The 14,188-nt window shown below is 29.6% G+C and overlaps 1 protein-coding gene across 1 annotated transcript; it reads right to left on the bottom strand.

Annotated features, from left to right (window-relative positions):
- Positions 1 to 233: 233 nt before the first annotated feature.
- On the bottom strand, positions 234 to 12,464 carry LOC124530688 (peroxidase-like). The gene is made up of 12 exons (XM_047104943.1): positions 12,249 to 12,464; positions 10,106 to 10,245; positions 9,345 to 9,509; positions 8,280 to 8,467; positions 7,243 to 7,447; positions 6,034 to 6,231; positions 5,469 to 5,613; positions 4,477 to 4,627; positions 2,346 to 2,513; positions 1,699 to 1,897; positions 1,303 to 1,408; positions 234 to 589 (listed from the first exon to the last, which is right to left on the bottom strand). The coding sequence occupies exons 1-12, from the start codon at positions 12,374 to 12,376 to the stop codon at positions 484 to 486; spliced, it is 1,899 nt and encodes a 632-aa protein (XP_046960899.1). The 5' UTR covers positions 12,377 to 12,464; the 3' UTR covers positions 234 to 483.
- Between the last annotated feature and the right edge of the window lie 1,724 nt (positions 12,465 to 14,188).

Below are 14,188 nucleotides of genomic sequence, written 5' to 3'. Positions count from 1 at the left end.
GAATATTCGTAAATCTTAATTTTTTTTTATGTGATAGATGGCAAACGAGCAGGAGGCTCACCTGATGGAAAGTGACTACCACCGCTCATGGACATTTGCAGCCCCCTGGCTTGCAGGTGCGTTGCCGGCCTTTAAGAAAAGCCTTTAATTTAAAATCTTAAATTATTGCAAAATCGAAAATATATTCAAATAAACAGATACATTTAATAAATAAAAAGAAAATCTTATTTTTATATTTATTTTATTTTAAATAAAAATACAAATAAACATTCACAATCTTCATAGAGAAATTACTCACCCTTTTCAATTCAATTATATGATAAACTTGGATACGATTACACAAATGTATTAAATAACAATTAGAAAGGGGCTTATGTCAAAATCACTGACAAAGAAATTCCAAATTAAATACTTAGATATAGAGACTATAATTGCTTAATAGTAACAGACAGATATACATTATGAAGCGGAAAAATATATTTACTAAACTTCAGTGTTCAAATTATTCGCTTGTTTACTAGAACAGGACCAATCCTTCCACGGCCACAAATTCATTTTTTGTATTTGACTACAACTGCATATTTCGTTCCTGAAAGAAAACAATATAAAATTGTATATTCTTATCATTTAAAATCTGGAAGTTATTTGAATATGAATCAATAAATCCCTCATTTATGGATTGATATTTGGAACTCATTATTTACACTACACTTATCATACAGTTATAGAATTAATGTAAATTTCTTAAAATTGCCCTCTTCCGTGTTTAAAACCTTAACATTGAATAAATTCTTTACACTGAAAACAACACAATCCTTAATTTATACTGGCGTATACTTATCTGATTACGCTTTTGTTTATAAGTAAAATATTTTTCTTTAATCAAAAATAAATAGCACCCAATTATTAGTGACATTAGTACATCCTATGGTAATAAGAGCAAACTTGTAAAAGTGTAATGAAGTAAAACTTAAAACGTAAACATTATAAGGAAAACCGTTAGCATTTACAACAAAACTAAGTTAAGGAAATAATAACACTAAAATTCAAGCTATGAACTCTTGTTTAAGTAATTGGTTATAATTTTTGTAATAAAATATAATTCAAAGCGTAAAACTTTAATAAAAACAGTGCTGACTCATAATAGTTGTGGCATTCAAATGTCAGGTCTTGGTTTTCTCGCATCAAATTAAAATAAATAATATAAAAAAAAAACAAACAGATAGTATCTTCATGTAAAAGTGTTACTTAAGTACCGTTTATAAGTCTCAATTCAAAAATGGAATATCAATAGATACACACCCTGGTCCGGGTAAGTAGAACGCAAGCGGTTGTATTTCTGTCACCGTGTCACCAACCGCGCATAGGAACTGCGCCATCGAAGCCTTTCTTACTTCCAGGAGTTGTTCTAGCAACCGAGGAAGCAAAAGCTCATTTATTATACAAATAAATAAAACTAATTCCGGTATTTTATTACATACATTTTTATAAACTACTACGAGAAACTATTTAATATTTAAGAAACAGATGTTGAATAATTTTTATCGAAAACAAGAACCTATAAAACTACTAAAGACATCAATTGAAATGAATGAATGGATAAATATAGAATTAGAAAGACTGAAAGACAATAAGATGACAAAAAAAGATGATAATTATGACATTATTTCTTTAATTTATGAGAATTTAGAATATTACCCATCGTGAAAGCGTTAGGACGATTAGGTCTCTCGTACCAATGGCGATCAGAGGCCACCGTCCTCTTCATCTGTTCTACCACGACACAGTACAGCGTGACTGGAACGGACCCACCGCTTACGTACTTCTCCAACCAAATACCAGTCATCAAATCCATATCCTCTATATGCTTGTACTTTTCCTTCAGTAATTCGATCCTCTGTAAAAGATGAAATAGCTTGTAAATATAGTTGAGAAGAATAAGTGGAGCTAATTTCGTTGACACTTCCTAGGTAGGTTCCTTTCGTACAACAACAGCCTTTAAATTTACCACTTCTGGGCTAAGGCCTCCTCTCTCTCTTTGAGTTCGGAACATATTCCACAACGCTGTTCCAATGCAGGTTGATGGAATACACATGAGGCAGAATCTCTATGAAATTAGACACATTACAGGTTTTCTAACCGCCGATCACGAGATAAATTATAAACAAAAATTAAGCACATGAATATTTAGTGGTGTTTGCCTGGGTTTGAACCCGCAATCATCGGTGAAGACGCAAAGGTTTTAACCAGTAGGACATCACGGCCTTTTTTTTATTTATTTGCAGTACATATTGAGTGGGAATTTATGATCTATTAGAAGTATTATATTATGGTTTTAATTGTACCTCAGGATCAATGACATCGATTAAATCGTCAAAGGAGTTATACGTTTTTCCGGAACACAACTGCCTATACTTTATATATGGCTGGAATCCGAAGTAGCGATTCTTGGACAAGTCACTCGTCAGTAGATCGGCTGCAAGTTGATGGGGACCAAGACCAGTCTCCGCTATCTGAAAGGAAGTTATTAGTTTTTATGTATGTCATAGGTAGGCTGATAATAAGTCACCACCGCTCAGACACATTAGCACTGCCAGGGAACTAAGATAACCTTATTGTCCGTAGATAGTAGAACACTACAATATTAAGTGTGATGAGTAGTAGATTCTCAGATGGGCTATTCATTTTATTTTGATTTATTTTTATTTTAAATAATAAATTACAAGATAATATTTATCGTTAATTAAATATTAAAATAAATTTGAAATTACCACCGGTTCAAAATAAACAATCTATATGATGTCGGAAGAAAGTCAGTGAGTAAATTACATACATGTTAATTAAACACAATTAATTTAAACGTTATTTAATTACATTTAAAGTGTGCAATTCATAACATTGAAATTAATTAAGAACAAGTTTGTTTGTTTACTGTTTACTTGAGAATATCGTAAATAGTATGTAAAAGTATTTTACGCACTGACCTAGACCTTGAACAAGGCCATTTATTATTCAATAAATAAAGATGCAAACATATTAATATATTAACACTTATTTTGAAAACAACAACACTTTATTAATTATAAATATCAAGGAAACGAATTTAAATTTACTTCATATAATTATTTAAGCCTTAAAAAAACTTTAGTAAACATTACATTATTAATGAATAAGCAGAACTGAATCCGTTACAATATTACGTACTTACATTTCTATAAATTTATATCGAAAAAGGAAAATATAAAATAGCTCTACGAAAGAATCAATTGAAATAAATAAATAGATAGAAAAAAGATTTAAAAAGACTGAAAGATACTTAGATGAAAATGATAAACTTTATTTCGTTAAATTATAAGAAAAATACACATCTTGAAAGCGTAAACATAAAACACGCTTCTTGAGAATGAAACTCGTAAATAAAAAACGACCTAGAAGCTTCCAAGCTTAATAATTCAAATCAATTCAAAATAAATTTTATTCAAGTGGGCTTTTACAAGCATTTTTGAATCGTCAATTAACAATTAAGTGAAGCTACCACCGGTTCGGAAAGTAGATTCTACCGAGAAGAACCGGCAAAAAACTCAGTTACTCTTTTTAAACATTTAAAAAATACAATGTCATGTTAGTTAACACAATTATTTAAATTAATTGAATCAGTTAGATGATAAATGTTACTTAAATTAATTAAAATAATTTGAATAGCTTCAAATCTTATCGATAATTAAGTGTAGATCAGAACTGACTTCCTATATTTGTTTACACGCTGCCTTTGTTAGTCACAAATATATAAAAAACGAAATAAATAAATAATCGGCTTCCAAGAAATTAATAAAAATGCATTTCAAATGATTATCAGTTTGGTGATCTTTAATTGCTAATTAATTGCAAAAAATTAATGGTTTCCCGGATATTGATATGTAAATTATCTGGAAAACCCCAGTACCTTCAAAATTGTTTATTATACAATTTATCCTTTACAACACACCTATTATCTTTTTATTTTTAAAACAACAAGAACCTTCTAGCATTTAAAATAATATGATATTTAAAATATTTATAATAGTTTGGACTAGTACTTCTTGTTAGCAAAAAACAGGATATAAAACTTTTAACAGTAAGGGAAATGAGTCAACTAAATCTAAGCGTAATTCTCTTAGTCATATTTTAAGCTGAATAATAAAAAAAATTAATAACATAAATAACAAGAAACATAATTATACTTCAACTAACAACCAGCCATCAAAGACACACAGAATTATAATTATATTTAAGCCTAATATATTTATTTCGTTATAATTTAAAATAGTGTTCACATATAGATTAATGTGACGAAAAGCAAGCATTCATCAGGTCATCATTCATGGTCATCGTGACTAAATTTTTGTCCGAGTCTATAGTTTTTGGTAACAAACAGAATGCATCAAAAAAATAATTTTATGTTAGAGTAATCGTTTAATATAATAATATCATACTTACATCGGGATCAACAATGTAGTCAAATTTAGCAGCTGGTTGCCTAAACACGCCTTGAGTGATGTACTCCAAATTATCAACTAAGTATCCAGTTCTAAGTGTTAGGTTAGCAATCTTTGTCTCTTTTAAGTAATTACCTTTCGCATCGTACATTCTGCAACAAATTTTATAAATGGCAAACTATTGGCTTATGAAATTTACAAACCAAATTAACGTAATTGTAACAAGAAAATTATATTACAGCAAAACAATTGTTATTAATTTTAAATGACTATAAAAACAATTTTAGCTTTATATGAAGAAACGTAAAGAATCTGCATGTGTTTAAAATATTATTCCACGAGACATTTCTAGAGTGAACGAAATTACTCGCGTAGTGGAATACATTAAAATTATAATTGTTCTCTATTAAAATTTACAAAATTAATTATTCGTGCTTTTATGGCGTGAAACTAGTCAGCATTCTGACTTTATCAAAACTAAAATTTTTAACTTCCAGGACGATAATTATATCGTTATTGTGAGGTTAGTTTTATAAAAAAGTTTCAATAAAGTAACCCCAAAATATACTTATTTTATAAACATTTTCAAAAGTAACCAATATATATTAACCGAACACTTAAAAGTAGTTTTATTAAACCGTCATATCGTGCGAAGCTTGATCTTTCTGTATGGACTATAAATGCGCTTTACGCTATAGTTTCGAGCTCAAAGTGAAAATGTATATCGGAAAAATGAACATTCATTTCATAGAAATTAATTCCTCAGAAAAAAAATCATTCTTCGTATCGAACCAGAAAAATATTTCATTATTGGAAAGTAGTTTAAATTCTTTGACACAAACATAATTATCCTCTACAAGAGTTTGATCATGTGCCAAAATCTCTTTTTAGCAATTTTGCAGAACACTGTGCTGACCCGAAATGAGTTAAACCCGGCTCTCTCCGTGCAAATAAAAATTATGATGAATTATAAATAATATCAGGTCAACGTACTTTAGATTCCCGTCTTGAATCGTATGAGCCCAACGTTGTACGGCAAGAAACTCAAGCGATATTTGAGGATCAATATTTTCATTATATAAATCTCTGAAACCTTTATTAGGTGAGATAACACCTTCTCTCACTAAATTGTCGTAACCTGCGAAATATAAAAAATTTAAAGAACAATTTTATTGAAAGATAATGATATAAATAAAAGAAAAAAACAATGGTAATTGAATTTAATGAAACAGCTATGATTGTTTATAATAATTCTTCCCTTAAATGACGAGGAAAGAAAACCACGTAAGAAAACCTTTCAGGGGAAATCAGATAAGATTTTAATTCATGTGTTGACAACTCACTAGAGAGGCACAGTTGAATAAGCTTCATCTTTTGAGGATAGTAATTCGATACCCAGAAATGGCATATTATTTTTGTCAGTAGTTTCAAATAAGCCAAGACTTTTTATTTATGTTGCTAAGGGTGGAAGTAGAAAGAGAAGAATTTCGGTTTTCAAACAAACATTTCATAACTATGACATAAATCAAGTGTAAATGTGATACAGAAGAATAGTTACCCATTATGGTAGTCATCAGTTCGTAAAAGTAAATTTGAACAGAAGAGGCAATAACTATATCTCTAGTTGTAAAGAAGATCCTGTCATCATCCCAACAAGGATTCAAATCAGACAAAATAGAAGCAATACGATTATGAAAACGCCAAGTCCAAATAACGAATAGATTAGGCGCTAAAACACTGTTAGCACCCGTTTCCGCTGAAAAACAAATATATTTTTAAATAATCTTAGACTACACAATAAAATTAATTACTAATAATATTATACGTCTTAAAAGATATTTAGAAACTTATAGTTCTCGCGTTTTAGGGTGTTGTTGGTTGTCATGCGTGGCAAAAGTATGTCAATATGTTATACCAAATTTTATCAAATTCAGTTCAGCGGTTTGATCAAGAAAGATAGATAGTTCATATTTAAGATATTATTTTATAGATTATTTCGGCAGCCATCACGAAGGTCTATCGACATCTACGCGGAATTAAACAGACAGATATTATTTTATAGATTATTTCGGCAGCCATCACGAGGGTCTATCAAGATATTATACCACAGGGAAGTTCGTTAATGAAGGTGCAATATGCACATTCCAACGTGAGGGCCAAAACTACTGGAAAAACTACAATACGGAAAAACACAGAAGTCCGTTTGCACCAATGGCTTTCCGTGTTTTTCAAGGTGGTAAGGGCGTAATCTACTAAAATAATTTGAAAATTTAATAATTATTTAATTACAATCTTCCTTTATTCAATGTATGCAAGAATTTGGGTTATATATTTGTTTGAAGCTTTTACGTGTTAAAATATTATGTCGGTTTTACAAATGAAAATGGATCGAGGTATATTTTTAATTTCGGTATTACATTTCCTAAAATGAGAGACCGAATGACCTAATATTTACAAGCAGATACTACCTTTAGTCTGATCTTTTTTTGGTAAAATATTTTGGACACTATGCCGAAACTTTACTGTATAATAATCAACCGTACGTGGTGGTAAACGTGAAGAAAACGTGAAAAAAAAATAACGAAAAAATTGATGTCTAAAACTTTTACATGTATTGCAAAACGTGATTACAGTTATGATACTTAACCCTAGTAGGACATTTATTGTGACTTCAAATTGATTCATGAAACATAAACTTCAAAAATAATTTGAAGATATTTTTAATTAGTTTGAGTAACTTTTTGGGTCAAAGTAACGTCGTACTCACGTGTATCGTGGCATCTCGTTTCGTGGGGCAATTGATTCAAGAGACACAAATGCTCTTTCGTTTTTGCACTTGGCGGCCAAATTTTACCATTCTCCACTTCAGTTTTCAATAATCCTTTTTCAAAAAGTCTTCCCTTTGCGTTTAATAATTTCAAAGAATTTCCATATAAATGGGATAAGTCGAAAACTGGTGTTGCTGTTGATATCTGCAATAACATTAATTTTACAGGCTAGCCCTATTGAATTGACTATATGGATAATGTAAATAAGTGATGACTAAGTTGCTCAATATTTACTTGGTGGTAGGGCTTTGTGCAAGCCCGTCTGGGTAGGTACCACCCACTCATCAGTTATTCTACCGCCAAAAAACAGTACTCAGTATTGTTGTGTTCCCGTTTGAAGGGGAAGTGAGCCAGTTTAACAAGGGACATAACATCTTGGTTGGTGGCACATTGACGATGTAAGGAATAGTCAATATTTCTTACAGCGTCATTGTCTATGGGTGATGGTGACCACTTGCCATCAGGTGGCCTATATGCTCGACCGCCTATACCATAAAAAAAAATTTAATAGATACAAGGCAAATCATATAACGTAATTTCTTTAGCACTTGAGATATTCACAACAAACTTTATTAAAAATAAATAATTAACATTTCTTAATAATAATGTATGTTTAATCAAATGTAGATAACCTTACTGCGAAGGATATATTGTATACGTAAACAACATTTTCTCTTAATTATTTTATTTACAAAACCTGAATAACCTTCGAAACCAAGTGTTTATGTTTCGTTACGGGGATTTGAATATGGCTGCAGTTGTTGCAGTATGGAATAATTAAATGAACACTTGTTTTATTTACTGAAATACCTTATCATCATAATCTAGTTTCATTCATCACTAGTATATTTGAAGTATATTTGAAGTACTTTTCTTTAAACTAAATGAATGTTTTCTTACTACTGACACATTTTATAAAGTTTTATTCGTATTATTGTATAGAACATTATAAATATATTTATAGTGATGTTCTTACTCTTTCAGGAGTCGTGTCATTTTTCAAACATCCCCTCGATTGGAAACTCTCAGGTCTGGTCAGGTTCAAGCATCTTATTGAAGAGAATCTGTGTACCGGATCATCATCGGGTATGGCATTTGGTATACACGCATTGTCAGTCTTTCCTTTCTCTTGACAACAGTATGGCCTCCATCTTATGTAGTTCACTAAAATTGACAAATAATAATTTCTGTGTCTATTAAAATCCCGCCCCTGCTTTGCACAGGTACAATGCTCATACTAAATATACTACAGATTTTTCTTGTTTCTTTACTATATTATGCATGATATTATATACAAAAACCTTCCTCTAGAACCACTTTCATAATCAGGTGCATAATTTTAAAGATGTAAGCATACATAGGGACAAACAGCGGTAAGTGACTTTTATACGATGTAATGATTTACGGCAGAAAGATTAAATATTTATAAAAAAAAATGTTTTTCCTCAAAGAAATTGTAAATAGCTAAGACAACGATAAACTGGAATGTCAGGGTACAGGAAAGAAAGGCAAGGTGAATATTTATCATAAAATTGGCAACTGTCACTTGAATATCATGAGAAAATAAAAAATATGTCTTGTTAGACATTCTGCCAACTTCCTGTTAAAAAGCCAGTTTATTTTGTTTCTTCAACTACTCGACTGGATTTTTATGTTTTAACATATTTATATTTGTTGTTATTATACTTTTATTTTTAAAATTTATTTTTAGTCGCTTATAATTTTTTTTTGTATTGCCTTAAGCCGTATTTCTCTATGTTTGTTCTAGCTTCAGTTTTTAATATTATATAAGTTTTTATTATTAGTGTTTTACTTTTTATTTAATTCAACAGTGCTGTAAATGCCTTTAGTGGAGTATCACACTGCACTGGTCCGTGTACTTTTATTACATCAGAGTTTTTATGAATATGCCGATGGTGTTTCAAATAAATATTCATAAAACAAAGGGTATGGTGTCCTTTGATTAAACGCTCTTAGAAATTAGATAAGCGAGGTATTGACTATATATAGTGTTAAGATTTTAATGATACGTTGTTTTTACCTGTATCGTGCACGGATATAACATCGCCGAGAATATATACCCAATAATTGGGAACATTTTGTGAGAATCTCGTATCCGGTACTCGTCCTTCGGCTAGCACTCCCGTTCGAACAGATCTGCTCAGAGGCAAGGGCTCGCCAGATTTGGATTTTCTTGGTTCGAAATCTAGACAAATTGTTAACTATTAATACACCATTGTTAGGAAAATAAATGTTTGGAAATACAACTATAGGGTGTAGCTTTCTACTTGCGAAATAGATTTAAAGCTTATCGTATAGACAAAGCTTTTATATAAGGTTCTACTATTATTTTTAACTTGCCGTAATAAAATTTTAAAGATAATATCCACAAAAAGAAACATTGATTTATAAGACATAAAGAAAAAAACAGGAACTACTGAGTAAGTAACTCAGTAATTAAATTATGTTTTGTTATTATGAATTATTTTAACTAAATATATATCCCAGGTTCTAGATACTATGACTTAAATTGAAAAAAAAATACATATATTATAAGATTAATTTTATCTTGATTAATGAAGTTAAATTAATTAATAAATATTCGACATGCAGATAAATATTTAAAAAAGGCGGTATTGAGTCAGCTGTGTGGAATTTTATAAAGAATAATAGTACGTTTTTCAAGTTCAATCACATTACTGATTATAATCTAGCAAACATAAAATTATGAAGTGTGTAAAGATTTCAGATTTCAGCAATGGCACAGCTGTAGAGAGCGATATAAAAGAAGATTCATAATACCTTTGTCATAGACCGCCGGTAATAATCTTCGTATTGGAGTGTGGGCTGACCCTTTACTGGGACGTTTGAGGTTGTTGCAGGATCCGTCAACCCTTCTGCCTTCCAGAGGGTTACATGGTAATATTTCATTTACGCACCAACTATACAAAGAATAAACAAATTGTAAATAAATTATATTCAGTGTCAAAACAGAACATATAAGATTTTAAATGAACATGGTTATTTTTATTATTAAAGTTATTAATTTCGGGATATTTATTATGTTTTGTTCTCGAGACTCGTGAAATATCGAGCTCCACCGAACAAAAATAAAAAAAAAAAACATGGTAAATATCCCGAAATTAATAACAAAACAGAACAATTTGTAACAGCAATGATATTGATATGACTTTAAAACAGATGGAATCGTTTCGACCTTTTATTTATGTTAATTTATTGGGTTTTTCTCGTCAAGCCAAATAATAATTATTACAAGTTATTAGACGTGATTATACATAATTATACTATAGTAATAAATATAAAAATATTCTATTACAGAAAAAAATGTAATGTACCTACTACTTATTACTTGACTCGAATGCATAATATTAAAGAAAGAACATAATATTCATCATTGTTTTGTTAATAACTAATTAACATATTCTTGTTTAACTAGTATAATTATCTTGTTTCTATAGTGTGCAAAAATTTCAAGTATAAATATCGGTTCTAAGATATTAAATGTAATCATTATTAAAGAATTACAAATAATGGATAATTACTAGTTACTCATCTCAATTTCGCATGAGTAAAATTATTGTTCAATACTTTCAATTTAGCTGCGCTAACCAATTTTATCAGCGCTTTTTTATGTAGCTAGCAAATGGTGCTTAACCATTCCTTACACCGCAAATGCGCCACTGACCTTGGGTATTCATATCTTATATTCGTGATGCCTGATGTTACATTGGCTCACTATTCATACCGCAACATAAAAAATACTGAGTGTTACTGTTTTACCCACCATAACGGGCGCACCATCTTCCATTAAGGACCCATAAAATATTCATATTAGGTATACTCATATATTTGATACCTGATAATTACATCTCAAAACTTAATTATAATGGAATAAAACGAAGTTTTCATAAGGAAAAGTGAAATTAATTATCAGCGATTTAAATAATTAACAAGAAGATAAAATAGCTAAAATATAATAATTGTACCATATTTTTTTATCTATATTTAAATTCTATCAGTTTTAAAGATTAAAACAGCAATACTTATTATCTGCGAATGAAATGAGTGAGCCAGTGTAGGCAGGCACAAGAGTCACAACGCGTGTAAAGATGTTTATGGGTGCGGTGGTATGGTATGACGGTGGTATACCATTAAGTCCATTTGCCAGTCAGTCACCCTACCCATTTTGATCAAAATAAAAAATATTCAATGATTAATTAATTCAGTTAAGAATTTTGGCAAATAAATCCACTGTATAACCTATAATAAGATAAGAGTTTCATGCTAAGCGGACTAGTTTTTGTTAGACAAACAGGATAAGCCAAATAAACTAGAATTATTTCTTTATAATACGATAATTACGTCTACAGATTTAATAACTCTTTCATGTTTAATTTGATAATTGTTAACCTTGTAATAAAAACAAATCATAATTGTTCAGTGATTGTTAAGTTACTATCGTTATAAAAAAGTAGTTTATAGACATTTGATACGTGACTAAGGCCGGGGAAGTTAACCACCTAAATAATATAAGTACCAGATTTAGGGGACCGCATCCGGGAAAACCCACAATAGAAATTAAAAATAAAACCAACACAACATTCAATCAACCAACGCAACTGCCTATATTTTTTTTTAAAGTATTTTTAATAAATAGAAGATATATTCATACGAAATTTCTTTTAGTTATTCAAACTGATAAAAGAAAAAAAAATGGTCGAATTCGATTTTTAAATAATTAGGTATATTATAGAGATATTTCTATGGATAGAAGAATTGTTTCTTAAAATTCTAATTTATTTCATATTATTAAAAATATTTTTTTATATTTGTGAACTATTAAAAAATATGCTTTCAAACATATGAATAAATCGGTCAATAATTATGAATATTGAAGATTTAAAAAATATAAAAATAAACTTACAATGTCGAATTCTTTTTGATATGTACTTTAACTTCGTCGTTTGTCAAAACATTTCCGGTAAACGAATCGTAAAACTGGGACTGCGCGCACACACACGCAATAAATCCAAGCAATAATATACGTTCCATTATTATTAACAAAGAACTACATTAGTCTTGGACAGAAGTTTTTATTCTGTCTCATTTAAAGATTAAACGCGAACTAATGAAATCATTGTGGCTTAACTTTATTTAAGCAAAAGGCCTTAAGGCTCTTTACAGACTGTATCATTATAAATTTAAATTAAGTTTGATTTTTTTACTGCCAGTATTTTAAACAAATTTATATCGAGATGATTAGTACTCGAAGGAGGTTTGACTGGAGATAGGTAATGTTATTGACCTTAAAATAAATATTTTTAAGTACTTACGTAGTACGTAAGATCTTATTAATGACTAAATCAACAATGTTATGTATTGTAGTGTTTTTTTTTTTTTGTTATTTCTACTAAAACATTGCTTTAGTATATGTGACAAGAGGCTAAAACTATATAACTATATGCACGGTTTTCGATAAAATTCTTTTTATAGGAAGCCTTATTTTTAGCTCAAGAAGAAAACTGGTTCGTTTATTTTTTACAGGTAAAATAAAAATTATCGAGTATGCCTTATTTTTAATGTTTGTATTTTCCTTAAAAACTTTCCTATTTAAAACCACTTTCGACATTTATCGTAAATGATCTTAAGTATAAAATTAGGGAATATATGATTTTCTGTATGATCTATTTTACTGAAAATATAACACATTTAGTGCAATCTATATCTATATTAATATTATAAATGTGAAGGTCACTATGTCTGTCTGTCTGCACTGCTGAACCTAATTTGATGAAATTTGCTATGAAGCAAACTTAAACTCCAAGAAATTTTTTTTGGCGACTATTAGTTCCATATAAATAAGAAGTTATATAATAAGCACGGATGGAAATCTAAAAGTAAAAAAGAAATACTTTTACATTTTAAATTAAAAAAAAGTCTTTTTAGTAAAGTATTACCCAAAAGCGCTGTATGAGGTACATTTATTATTTTATCAAGGCATTTATACCGGCAGTTAGCTTTAACTTTAAGGTTTTATTTGAATATATTCACGATCGGAAGTCATTAACCTTTTACTTCGGTCGTTTTGTTAAAAGTAAGCTGATAAATACAAATATCTTTATTCAGCATTTATTCTACAGTAAACAGGTGATACTGGATTTTGTAAGTGAATTACGATGGAGTTGTTTGGCGGCGCCTTATAAGGAATGGTTAATATGTCTTATGGTGCTGATTGAATAATGATCGGCTGAATTAATAGGCCGATCCAGGATTCGTAGTCTGGATGCCGTTATCTATGATTATAGATAGAGCCACTAGACCAATAGTGTGTAAAAACAGGAAGTTTAATTTAGGAAAGTAAAAATCTCAGTACATAACGTAGGTAAGTAGCATAGATAGTTTAGTCCTTTTTTAATATTGATACATATGTTGGAAAACTTATATTGGTTTTGGTAAGAATTCAAGAAAAAACATCTGTTTTAATATTATTGAAATGTACAATACAGTGGCCAAATCGTCATTGCAAATATACAGCATTTGTAATTGTCGAGTCGTATCTATGCACTCTAAAAGCAAGTCATGCAGGTGATGAGGCTGTCATGGCTAAATTAAGATAAAAAAAAAACAAGATAAAAGTATAATCAATTAAAATTCCGTTAAGAATAATAGAGCCCATGGATTACATGGATGGTGATGAATGATGTTAATTGTAAATAAATTATTAATAATGTTCATATTATAACCAATTAATAATAGGAAATGTAAAAAAAAAAACAAAATTTAAAATTAGCTTTATGTAACGTAACTATGTTAAATAGTCAATAACAATTATGTATTAACTTATTTATTAAGTAATTAAACGTA

Source organism: Vanessa cardui, chromosome 6 (genome assembly GCF_905220365.1).
Source record: "Vanessa cardui chromosome 6, ilVanCard2.1, whole genome shotgun sequence".
Lineage (NCBI taxonomy): Eukaryota > Metazoa > Arthropoda > Insecta > Lepidoptera > Nymphalidae > Vanessa > Vanessa cardui.
The sequence above is the reverse complement of the archived record's forward strand: the minus strand, read 5'-3'. Positions and strand labels throughout refer to the sequence as shown.